The 13,636-nt window shown below is 37.1% G+C and overlaps 1 protein-coding gene across 2 annotated transcripts in view; it reads left to right on the top strand.

The window, feature by feature from the left end:
* Positions 1-13,150, top strand: part of LOC306843277 (activating molecule in BECN1-regulated autophagy protein 1A-like) — an 80,786-nt gene extending 67,636 nt beyond the window's left edge. For both annotated transcript variants that reach the window (XM_079374652.1, XM_079374651.1), the window contains 2 exons: positions 8,457-8,573; positions 10,415-13,150. In XM_079374652.1, coding sequence (XP_079230778.1) covers positions 8,457-8,573; positions 10,415-10,983 — 686 coding nt within the window. In that variant the 3' untranslated portion in view covers positions 10,984-13,150. The remainder of the gene's footprint in view (positions 1-8,456; positions 8,574-10,414) is intronic.
* Positions 13,151-13,636: the final 486 nt, after the last annotated feature.

The following is a 13,636-nucleotide window of genomic DNA, read 5'->3' as shown; positions in this document are numbered from 1 at the left end:
AACTGTTATTATATATAATATTGTAATAAAGTTACAAAGTGCTAGGGAGTAACAGTATTAGAGTGCTGTAGAGAAAACAGAAAGAAGTGTTGTGACTGAATACACCAGTGATGTCTGCCAGATGACACTGTCAAAAACAGATTGTGTGAGGGCTGTCTATGGTTTGAAATGAACAGTATGATTTAGCAGGTTTTAAACCTTCTGGTTTTGTCTTTTTCTCCTTGCTCTCTCTGTTAGTCCAGGTCAGTTCAATTTAATGCCATGAGCGATACTGTAATTCCTGGTTGCGCAGCACAGGTATAAACACTTGTAAAGCTCTGTCAGAAAAAGAAATTGGATGAGTGCAGATAACAAACATCGAGAGAGATTTTTTTTTTTTTTTTTTTTTTCAGCTCAGGATATCATAAAGTTGACATTTCGCTTTAAACTTACATAGAGTTACAGGTTAGTAGTTTTAAAGTTTATAAGCTGTAGCTGGAAAGTTGTAGTAGTGGGAATAGTTTCAAAGTGACTGTTAATTCAGTTGGATAAAAGGATTAAAAGCGGGAGGAAAGAGGAGGGACAGGGATGAGCTATTAGTACACCAAGCACATGCGGCCCTTGCCAGTACTGCCTGAAGCGTCCTCTAAATTGATTGGCTCTAGCTTTAGAAAGAGTCAAATGAATGTACTTCTATGGAAAATTGAGCATTAAAAAAGGGCAAGAATAGAAACAGAAGAACAAGTACCTCTTTCTTGTTCAATTTCAAAGCTGAACCCTGTTAAGTGTAGTGATGTAGAGTCTTTAAAACAGTGGATGAATAGAAATATAATGGTGGAACAGGAAGGAGACTGTGAAGTCCCAGAGTACAAGCACAGCCTGAAGCTGTGTGAAGTTTGGTGGTTTTAACAAATTTTGGAAAGCTTTGACCTCTGAAGGAATGAATCTCTAAGACTTTTTCAGAAGCTCTACTTTCAGATTTTGAAGCGTGTACGTCCTTTGGTTAGTCTTGTGTATCTATACTTTTGACTAAAATAGGAGAAAATACAGTTCTTCTCAAAAGTGTCTTTCAAAGATTTGATGTCAATAACCTGGCAAGCTTTGGCAAAACCTGTGTCAGCTTGTTCCTTGTAAACAAGATTTGGTTTCTTTGCAAACTGATTCAAATGAACCTGTGTGCTCTTTACTCCTGTATGTTATTTTAGACTAGGTTAGAGCTTGCAAGAAAAAAAAATATTTCCAGTTTATTGTAGAATATCGGACTATCAGTGAATGGACGTGGGTCTGAGGTCTGATGGTCTGGTAATGTTGTGTTTAAATATATACATTTATCTTTTCACTTAAATTGATTTGCATGTAACCTGTCCATTATACATAGCAGGTTTCATGGCTGTGCGTGTTTTGTTTTGTGGCGTATGATTGAGGTCAGATGTGTTGCGTCTTCGCCTGCAGCACCTGTGTGGTTGTGTCTCTAAGGTACTACAGGTGCCAAGAACTTGATGACTCAAAGTTTTAGGGTAGAGAAGTTCACTTCTGAGTGTCTCACCTCAAGGAAAGCCATCTTCCCACACAAACAGTGCACACTCCCTGCAGTGAGATCTGTGGGCGAGGGTTAAGTGCGGTATCGTTTTAAACTGCAGTCAGTGAATAAGTTTAGGGTTAGCATTAGCATCCTCTCTGTGCATTTTATGTAATGAATATGAGAAAAGCGCATGTTATATTTACTCGAGTTATACTAAGAAACACAAAAGAGATGCTCAGACGTTCTCTCTCTGTCCATCCTCCACTCTCCTCTCTGTCTCTGTTTGTTCTGAACGCTGTATTCATTGTTACATGTTATCATCAGGTTGTTTATCTTATCAAGTCTGTGAAATATGCTTTTTGGAATGGACAACCTCACTTTAGCTTTAGACAGAGAAATTAAGAATCGAGCCAGCCCCAAAACTCAATAAGTCCATTAAAAGATGTTTAGTTCATATTCTGGGAATGTTTCTTTGCATTAGAGATGTGATCTCAGTCCTCCTCCTCTCTCTTCATTTCCTTGAGTAGACTAATGATAGATCATGCTCCACCTGAACCTGAGTTTTCTGCACCTGTCCTTTTGTTCTGAGAGGCTAAAGCTTTTGATCTCTTTGGTGTCATAAGTACATAGATCATAAAAAGGCACAGCAGCTAGCAGTGTGAAAATATGTGATATGGGAGGCAATTACTGATGATATGGAAATGTTTTCCTACACTCCCACTCAAAATTTTGGGGTCGGTAAGATTTTTTAAAAATGTTTTTGAAAATAGACTCTTATGCTCACCAAGGCCGAATTTATTTGGTCAAAAATACAGTAAAAGCAGTAATAGTGTGAAATATTATTACATTTTTAAATAATTTAGATATTTTAATGTATTTTAGAATTTAATAATTTATTCCTGTGCTGGCAAAGCTGAATTTTCTGCAGCCATAATCCTTCCTATCATTCTAATATGCTGATTTGCTCAAAGAAACATCTAAAAAAAATCTTATCATCACCAGTGTAGAAGCAGTTGTGCTACTTAATATTTTTGTATCATTTTTGTAATGAAATAGAAATATAATGACATTGAAATGTGTTATATTATAAATGTCAGTTTTGATCAATTTCTAATGCATCTTTGCTGAATTAAAGGATTAATTTCTTACTGACCCCAAACTGTAATGTACGGTAATGTACATATGGATCTCATATGGACCTACATAGACCTACATAGTTTTATTTTCTGTCATTTAGAAAATAAACCACTGTTATTTTCATAATGTTGTGGTATGTTTAATATATCTGGCTGTCACACTATTTTACTTTCATCATTCTAACATCTAATTCTAATTTTTCATAAAAGGTGTACTCAATAATGTTTCTAATAAAACATTTTACACAAAACCATGAATGGCTCTTTTGAATAAACCTGGTAAACCAAATAGGTTTAAATAGGTGCGGACAAGTAAAATGTCCAAACAGGCGGTTTCTGCTAGAGCAATGATACAAACTGCAGAGATTCGTTGTTCTCACGCCACAAGAGGACATCAAGGTCCAGTTTATTCATGTGTGTATTATAATACACAGAAAAAAAACTATTTATAAAAATGACTAAGGGCAAACAAACTTCCAATAAACATTGGGATAGTAATGTTTATAGCGATGGAAGTATAAAGTCCATGACCACTGTGACATATTAGGATTGGGGAAACAAACAAACACGTACTGAGTGCACTGATAAATCAATGTTGTCTTTTAGTAGCAATATCCTACTGAATAAGAGTGTTCAGTTTTTATGTGAAGCCACTTTTTGGGGGTGTTGGGATTTGGCATTAAAATTTTTCTCACCACCAAATGCCTCAACATACTTCAGTGGTCAGAGATTAGACAGACAGACAGACAGTGCTCAGTCTCATTATCTGACTTCATGATGCTTAGACACCTTAACTCTCCTTTACAGAGGAATCAGCTTCAGCTGTCATAGGCAGAATACCAGCCAAAGGTCAGGAGAGTTTTCATAATCTCTCCTTCTCCCTCTTTTCTCGCAGTGTCCTTTCACCTTTTTAATATGCATGCATATCTATATATGTATGCGTTTACTATAGAAAACAGCCAATTTCACATTTAATGTGTTTGAATAGCTAGTGTTGTTGATATCCAGTGACTCGTGCACCTTTAAGGGGATTTACTGTACAGTCTGTCAAAACATTCATGTGAAGCACTGTGGTCTCAGAAGAGTAAATCCTCACATTTCCATTCTGACATTGATGGGCCGTTTGTCTGATACTGAAAGCTTGTTTGTGAGAGGATTGTGCAGTATAAGTGGTGTTTGTGTTGCAAACTGGCCAACAGGAAAGCTGTATGTGAGAATGTTCCTATTACTTCTTAAAGAACACAGATGATTCTTTCTTTTTTTTCTACCTCTTACTTATTCAACACACACCCGCACGCTCACTATTTTGGAGGCACAACAGATGTTAGGTATTAGATAAATAATTAATATATAGCTCAAAGACAGTCTTTGCTCCACAGCAAAATTTATTCCTTACAGGAGCTTCTGGGTGCAGTCATTGCAGAGAGATTACTTTTTCATTGTTCAGGCAGCACAAACCCCATGAGGAGATGCTCCACAAGGAGCCATTTAATTTTCTCACCGTGGACTGATATTGGCATGGTCATTAGCTGTGTATGAACAAAAATGCTGATGTGATAATAGTGCTGCACACAGGGTGCCATTGGCTCAGTCACAGAGCTGCATTCAGGGCTCTGACAGATCTATGAGTCCCCTGAATGACATCAGTGTAAATGAATGGGCTGGATCTCAGTGTTTTTTGTTTTTTTTCAAGCGACTGTCCATAAACTGCCCTGTGAGAAATAAAATTATTAGTAAAATGTGTAAAAGTAAAAGAAATAACAGATGATGTCCTGGCAAAAAGTGGCCATTAAGCATCAACCCGAAAACACAATAAAATGCACAATTCAAAATGTAAAAAATCACAATATTAGCAAGATTACAGACTTGTTCTCTTAGTTTATCTGAAAAATATTTGCATACACTGTATGTTTTTACCTATAACTAGAGTATTGTTCGATGTAAACCTAAAGAGAAGCATACAACTATGGCTGTCGATAGAATACAATATACACAGGGCTTGACATTAACGTTTTTGCTGTGGCTGTGGTTTTCCAAATTTACTAGCCACTCAGCATTTTCACTGGCCACAATTTTGTTGTTGGGAAATTACATTTTATGACTTAATACTGCTTATAAAAATGTATTTAAATTGATTTCCAGGTAATTTTTGACCTATTTAAAAGGCATTTTTCCCTAAACTTATTAAATGCATGCCTCATTTTTCATTCAAATTCTTACATTTTATTAATAATTTCATAATGAATGATTTCATAAAATTAATTTCATATAATTAATATAATAAGATAATATAGGGCTGTTACCGATCGTATGAAATCAGTATCTACAAAATCGATCTTTCCACTGCATTAATGTCGAGCTCTGTTACTGTATATAAAATTCAACCTGCCAGAGTGGCTAGTGGGAGTGACTGTGTTACCTGCCACAGCTGAAATCCACCCTCATTTGGCGGGTTGGCAGGTGTTAAAGCCCTGAATATACAGTATATACAGTGATTGCCAAAAATATCGGCACCCTTGGTAAATATGATCAAAGAAGGCTGTGAGAATTAATCTGTATTGTTAATCCTTTTGATCTTTTGGTCACAAAAATCTAACCTTTCATTGGATAATAAGAATTTAAAATGGGGGGAAATATCATTATGAAATGTTTTTCTCAAACACACGTTGGACACAATTATTGGCTCCCCTAGAAATTCTTATGAGTACAATATCTCTGAAGTATATTCCCATTCATATTCACAATTTTGAGCACTCTAGGGTGATTATGAACATGAAATTATCCAGCCATGGCTTCCTGTTTCACAGAAATATAAATAGGAGGGAAAACAAAGCCCAAATTCCCTTAATCATCCATCACAATGAGAAAAACCAAAGAATATATTTCTGATGTGCAGCAAAAGATAATTGAGCTTCACAAATTAGTGAAGTGGCTTTAAGAAAAGAGCTAGAGCAGTGAAAAATTCCCATTTTCACCATCAGGACAATAATTAAGAATTTCCAATCAACAGAAAATGTTACGAAACTGCCTGGAAGAGGACGTGTGCCTATATCGTCCTAATGCACGGTGAGGAGGAGAGTTTGAGTGGCTAAAGACTCCAAGGATCACAGCTGGAGAATTGCAGAAAATAGTTGAGTCTCAGTGTCAGAAAACCTTAAAAAAAAAAAACTTTAAGTCAAACAGCACCTACATCACCACATGTTGTTTGGGAGGGTTTAAAAAAAATTCTCCTAGCTCATCCAAAAACAAACTCCAGCATATTCAGTTATCAGACACGACTGGAACTTCAAATGGGACTGGCTTCTGTGGTCAGATGAAACTAAAAAATTAGCTTTTTAGCAGCAAACACTCAAGATGGGTTTGGTGAACACAGGGATAAAAAGTACCTCATGTGTACAATGAAATATAAAGCTGTATTTTTGATGTTGTGGGCCTATGTTTCTGCTGGAGGTCCTGGACATCTTGTTTAGACACATGGCATCATGGATTCTATCAAATACCAACAGATAAAAAAATCAATAAATGACAGACTCTGTTAGAAATCTTATGATGGGCCATCTTTGGATCTTCCAACTGTATAATATTCCAAACACAAACCTCAAAAACAACACAAAAATGGGTCACTGAGCACAAAACCAAGCTTCTGCTGGCCATTCCAGTCCTCTGACCTGAACCCTGTAGAAAATGAGTGAGGTGAACTGAAGAGAAGAAGCACCAACATGGAGCTGGGAATCTAAAGGGTCTGGAGTGATTCTGGATGAAGGAATGGTCTCTGATCTCTTGTCACGTGTTCTCTCACCTCATCAGGCATTATAGGAGAAAATTAAGAGCTGTTAAACTGGCAAATGGAGGTTTCAAAAAGTATTGAATAAAAGGGTGCCATTAATTGTGGCCAATGTGTATTAGAGAAAAACATTTATTTCATATATTTCCCCCCATTTTAAATTCTTAGTATCCAATGAAAGGTTAGATTTTTGTGAATTTTTTTAAATAAAAGGTCAAAAGGATTAACAATGCAGATTAATTTTCACAGCCTTCGTTGATCATATTTACCAAGGGTGCCGATATTTTTGTCCATGACTGTAGATGTACTAGTTAGGGATCTTTTTATGTTTTTGAAAGAAGTCTCTTAGGCTCACCAAAGCTGTATTTTCAAAAATACACTGAATATTATTGCAATTCAAAAGAACCGTTTTCTTTTTAATAATTTTAAAATGTTATTTCAGCATATTTAGTGTTCAGAACCATTTATTATTACCAATATTGAACAACAGTTGCGCTGCTGGATGTTTTTGTGGAAACAGGATTGTTTGATCATTGGAAGTTTAAAAAGAACAGCATTTATTTTATATAGAAATCTTTTTAACATTATAAATGTTTTACTGTAGCTTTTAATCAAATTAATGCATCATTGCTGTACTATTTCTTCTTTTTCTTCAAAAAAAAATGTCTGACCCCAAACTTTTAAACTGTAGTGTAGGTTGAAACAGCAAAATTAAATGTTAACTTATTTATTTTATATTTTTTACACTATTTTTCTCTGAAATTGTCTAACATGCTTCCTTGCAGCCTCCTAGTTTGAAAACCACTGTATTAGCAAACAGAAACCATTTTCAGATCAAATATACTTTTATAAAGGAAATGTTTTGTCTTCCTTTGTTTTGCATTTTGTGCTCAGCATGTGTTAAAGCCGTGTGGTGATGGCAAACAAGGACCAACTGGCATTAGTGGCCTCCCACTGGCCTTAGTCACTAGTGATCCAAGAGAATTGGGTTGTGTTGGGTCCAGATGGCAGAGGTGATGTGCAGGTTCTGTAATCTTGGAGAGCTGTTGTCCAGGGAGGGATGAACTCACATGAGGCAGCGTGAGCATAGTGTGTGTAATTGGATGCATTTTACAGGAAGCACAATGAGCATTCATATTGGAAATTAGAGACCTTAACCACGAGTGCAGTTTGGTTAAAAAAGAGGCTATGCAGTCATATTAAAGACACAGTAAATCAGGAAGTTCAGCCTGCCAGCTTAAATAGCAGAAGGTATTTGTTACAGCAAGTCCATTAGTGTAATCGCTTTGATGGACTGAATTACAAATTATAAAATGATTTTCTTTTTCTCACATCTTTTCAATTCTGTTGTTTTAACATGGAATCTGTTTTACAGATAAGCACATGTGGCATGGTTGCTCTTTCGCTTACTTTATTTCTTATAGTTGATGTAACTTTTGCTCCAGGTATCAGAAAATACTTGGAAAATACCCCTATACTGAGATAAAGATAATTCCTCTCCATTATTCATGACTGATGATGTTTTGTTCTGTGCCTCTAGTTGTCAAATATCTATTTTTCAACTTGTTCTTGTCTGATAACTACATTTGGATTGTTTATGGATTTTCAGTTAGATGGAAAAATGTAAATGTAAAACATAAGCAAGCAATATAGAAAGAAGTAATAATAAAAGGACTGTAAAATATTGTACTTGCTCTTCATTTTCTGGCAGTGTGAGAATGAAGACCCAGTACAAATACAAAAATATAATACAACTTTTGCAAGCATTCAGAGTTTAAAGAAAGCGATCCAATATTTGTTTAGTCATAACAATACTATTCTTCACAAAAATATGAATACAAAAATTATGAATGTTATTTACTCACATACTCAAACAATGTTTCTTTTTATTTGATCTTTTTGCCACTAACCTGCGCTAGTTTTATAATCTTTTTGCTTGTTTTTCTTCATCCCAATGGCTTATGTTGAAAATCAACTGGGGTGCTTTAAAAACAAATGGTAAAATGCTGAAATTATCATTCTTTATCAACCGCAGACACTCTGGATTTAGAGATTCTCCCTGAGGATTCTGGGTCTGAGGTGGTACCAGAGACGCCCCCCCACAGTCGACCTCAGGAAGAGGAAGGGTCAGATCTCATTGAACACAGCACAGGTAACCAACACGTACGTCACACTGATAAACAAAGTAACTGATATTGATTTTGGTCATGGAACGGCTGTCAGCCAGTCAGGAGTCAGGATTAGGTTTAAGGCCACCGTTATAAACTTGAAGAACATTGTTATCAGCATACAGTATCATTACCCTCTGACTGTAGGGTTGGTTTATGGTTAGGTTAGATCTTGGGTTAGGACTACTATTAGTAGAAAAGTAGAACAATTGTGTTCACATTGGTAACTAAGATGGTAATGGACTTCCACACTGGAAGTTTATTTTGGACCAGAGCATGGTTCACATGAAAAAATTGTCAGTGTGAAAACTATCAAATGGGCCTGGAGGCGCACCATGGTACCAAACCCAAGATTGAAATTGAAGAAACTCAAATTCAGGTCCACATTTGTTCAGGAAGTAAAGTAACATGCATTCGTTTTAGCCAATGACACTGTCATTAGTGTCTTTACACAGTGAGTGTGCAGTGTAATTGTGCAGCATGAGTGCAATCAGAGCAACAAATGAATGGTTTGCAATCAGCTGTTTCCTCAAAAGAGACCGTTTACAAACAGCAGAAAGCCACCTTCATTCGACGCACATAGACACAAATGTTACAAAAATGTTACACAAACTCTAAATAAAGTAATACACACACACACATCTTGCTTGCATGCTTTTTGTCATGTGCTGTGTATGTTTGTGATGACACTAGATGTATGCAAATCCATCAGGGTTTCCCACACGGAAATAACCTATATAAACATATATGTTTTAATATAGGTTTTGATATATGTTTTTAATATATGTGACATATATAAAATTGGCCGTTTTCCTATAATATATGTACATATATGCATGTATATATATATTAGTAAAATTATTAAAATCCATAGCTGCTAGACAACATAAATAAAAGCCCAAAATGTCGAAATTTACATTTACATGTACATATAGGGCTTATATGTGGATATAAAGAAGCAATACAGGAGACCTATATGGCCTTTATATGCACATATATGCACCTCAATTTTGCCTATATGTGGCATATATACGCATATATGCAGCATATATGTTATCATATATGTGCATATATACTGCATATAGGTTTCATATATGCGCATATATCCTCATATAGGTTCTTTCCATGTGGGTTGATAGAATCAAGCGGTCTGTACCCAGACCAATCACACTTGGATTTGTACCACAGGAAAAGTGTCCAGTGTGAAAGCCCCTTTAGATTATATATAGCATAGTACAGCACAAGTCATTGTGGAGCACACCATCCACTCACAATTCAGAAAACGAATTAAGAATTTTAACTATCAGTGTGTGAATTAAACTGCGAAGAAATGCACCGAAGCTTGAAAGGGTTGTTGATGCTGATGCAAACATCTGAAACATACTCTCATATTCACACTAACTGTACTTGATTCAAAGTGCCTAAACACTAGATGAGGATCAAAGAATTGAGTTTGCAGAAACTGTTGATGAATAATTAAGTGTCGATTGTGGTGCTTTTAATTGCACCACACCTTCCTGTTAAATTAGGTCTATACAACATGTGTCCAGGCTATAAACCTGCACTGTAACAGCTGTTTGAAAGCCATTTGATGTGTGTAAATCTCCACTGACACTGCCAAGACATAAATCTCCCACTAACACCTTTAACTCTTCATGTTTTGTAAGCTCTCAATTTCAGTTTTTGTCTTAAAGGCCAGCCAACCTTATTACTTTGTTTCTCCCTAATAAAGTTTATTGATCCCAGATTCTGTAGCAAGTTGTACTGTTTACTCTGTGCTCTGGTATTTCTTGAAGAACTTAAGTTTCCCCTCTCTCTCTCTCAGGTCAGGCTGAGTATGTTTCTCGTATCCGAAGGCTAATGGCTGAGGGAGGTATGACAGCGGTTGTCCAGCGTGAGCAGAGCACCACAATGGCTTCCATGGGCAGCTTTGGCAACAACATCATTGTTAGCCACCGAATCCACCGTGGCTCCCAGACTGGAGCGGATGCACGAAGCCATACTGGTTTGAACCCCAACCCTGGGCCGTCCTCTAGTGCCCCTGAGACTTTGGCTGGTGCTGCAGGTTCGTACTCCCGCGTCCTCTCCACCACGCTGGGGCTTCACACCGACACTGCTCAGGGCACTTCTACAGACATAGACCTAACGCCCCTTGTAGAACAGGAAAGACTTCACACGTCCCCCCTTTCACAGGAGTTTTCACCTCTTTTCTCATCTGCTCTAGACACAAATGGACTTTCCGCTTCCATGGAAACAGACAATGTCTTGGAGGGGGAGGAGCTCCAAGACTTTGCAGCCCTCCCTCCGTCTTTACTCTCATCCTCACCCTCTCTTTCTCCAGTGAATAACAGTAACTACAGTAGTAGTTATCACAGAGACGAATATAGGCGGTAAAAGCAGTGGGGTTTGGAGAGGATCCATAATTTGAAAACAACAGAGAAGAGAAAAGACCACAGAACAGAAACTTCTGGAAATACTTGCACTCGACCCATGTGTTCCTCTCTCTTCTCGCCATCAGCTTTCATATTTCACATCTGCTCTGACACGGTCTAGTGAATAATGAAAGGACAAAAAAGTAGTAGTTTCCTGCTCAGCTTAAACTCTGCAATGAATTCAGACCATTCCTTGTTGTACGTTAATCAGCCTTGCTTAAGTTTCCAGTGGGGGTCTTTGACTCCCTATTATCCATCATGATCAAAGTGTTCAAAGCAGAGCCACGTACAGAATAAGGTGTGTGAATAGCAGAGAGACAGAGCATCGCTTTGCAGTCAGTCTTTAGTCTGTAGAGGAACATCAGTTCAACTAAACCCTTTTTCAAATAAAACATTTTGGATTCCATTGGAAGCTGCTGCTTTGAGCAGAAATGTAATTTATTTGGACAGTCCAGTAGTACAAAAAGTTACAAAAACCTAGTCACATTCTGAGCAACTTGGTTATGTTACTGTTGGTTAGTTTAGTGAGTCATTGCTCTTTTAGATGTTGACTGGTGCATTTTAGTTCTGATTTTTTATGAAGTTGAAAAGACCACACCCTGTTTTTTTGGGCCTTTGGAAAGAAGATAAGAAAGAGAATCAAGAAAGAAGGCAGAGTTTTATACAAGTTTAATATTTTGTACTGTAAAGTTTAATCCTGTGGCATTAAGTGATAAAAAAAAATAAAAAATTCTGCCATCATTTACTCACCCTCATGTTGTTCCAAACATGTATGGCTTTCTTCTGTGAAACACAAAATAAGGAATTCTGGGAAATGTCTCAGTGTTTTTTGTACAAGTGGTCATATATGTTTGATTACTAAAATTCAAATATTTTCTTTAATGTTTCACTGAAGAAAGAAAGTAATACAGGTTTGGAATGACATGAAAGTCAGTAAATGATGACAGAATTTTCATTTTTGTGTGAACTATCCCTTGAAGTTGTGATGTTTGTCTGCATCCTCATCATCAAGTGTCTTCCATGTGGCCAAGTCAGTCTCCTTTGCACTCATTTTTACCACAGAAACACCTCAATTATCGTGCTTTCCCTCGAATGAAAAACAGAAAGACGGCTTCTTAAAAAGGGTCTTCCCTTCCCTGTTTACAGTAAAGTGCTTCTCAACACGATGTGATAAACGTCACACTCCGAGCCTCACTAGGGAAGCGGTGAAGTCTGACAGGTGTGTGTGTATGTGAGAGAGACACTATCCCAGTTCTGTCAGTTACTGTAGCTTTTCAAAGCCTATTGAAAGTTAGGCAGGCACCTGACAACAATTGTGTTGCATCCTTCCTTTGTATTTCTTACGTAGCACTCTGCTTCCTATCTGCTCTCTCAGAAAACATTTCTGAGGTGTGTGTGTTCAGAGAGCTTGTCCGTTGAACCTCAAAGCCTGCCACTAGCTCTGTTGTTATGGCTTTTGAATTTCAGAATTTACAGCACATTTTGACTTCAGCTCGTCCACAAACCACTAAATCGCCAATCACAATGTCTAATCTGCTAAAGTGTACTTTATGTTGAGACGTGACCTTTGGGATTGTCTTCATGATGGGTGTTTAAGTGTCAAAACGCTGGCCAGTGGTCTGGTACACAAAGTGCTACAGTACTGCATAGGGAGCGCAGATGTTTGGATGAATTTTTGTGACTCAATATTTATGTGAGATTTTTTTTTATTCACAGGCTTAATGCATTAGTCTCTGCATTAATATGAAGAAGCTCTCTCTGCTTCTTTTGGCAAACCACTTTATCCTGAAAATGAATGTCTGTCGGTGTCTCCTGAATCAAGTCAGAGCTTTGGTAAACAGTGTAACCTGTGCTTTAGCTCAGCTCACTGGTCTCCTACAGTAAAAACATCATTTTAGTTCTCTTTCTGCACCTGAAGAAAAATTACAGCAGCGGCTCTTCTGATGGATTATGTACTTAACATTAAAAAGTAACTATTTTTTGTCCTTTCTTTGTTTGTTTTTCTGTTTGTTTTTTAGAAAACCATGTTATTATTTTTTTCTTTTAAAGGAAAAAGGCTATAATACATTGAGCTGCATTCTGGGAAACACAGTCCTCTATGTGATTTAAATTGAATAAAATTATAACAGAAAAGCCGTGTTATTGTTTGTTTGCATGTAGACAGCGATGAGGATTGAAATGCTCATCTGCTAATCTTTTTTATTTTTATTATGGTCCTTTTTGTTGCAAATGACCAGGATGAGAGGTGTCTTGCATCCTCCTAGAGTTTTGACTGATTCTGCTGCACCGATTGTTTCTTTAAACTGAAGTCTCATGCAAATCTTGTGAGAGGTCCAGATGTTATTAGATCCACCGTACTTAATTTATTATATACTGTAAGCCTGTTCACTGGCAGCTGTGAGTGAGACGGAGATGAGATGAGGTTCACTGTGCTATGATGGAGAGGTTTACGTTGACTCTGGGAGACCATTTGAATAAAAAGACCTGTAAAAATGATCTGTCAGTATTACAATTTTCAAACCCGCAGAGCTTCTTCAAGCACGTGCTATTGGATTCTGAAGGTACAATGGTGTAATTAAAGGTTGTTAATGGTTAATCTTCTCACTGGAAATGAT

The sequence above is a fragment of the Barbus barbus genome, assembly GCF_936440315.1.
Source record: "Barbus barbus genome assembly, chromosome: 2".
Classification (NCBI taxonomy): domain Eukaryota; kingdom Metazoa; phylum Chordata; class Actinopteri; order Cypriniformes; family Cyprinidae; genus Barbus; species Barbus barbus.
This window is presented reverse-complemented; position numbering and strand designations above follow the sequence as displayed.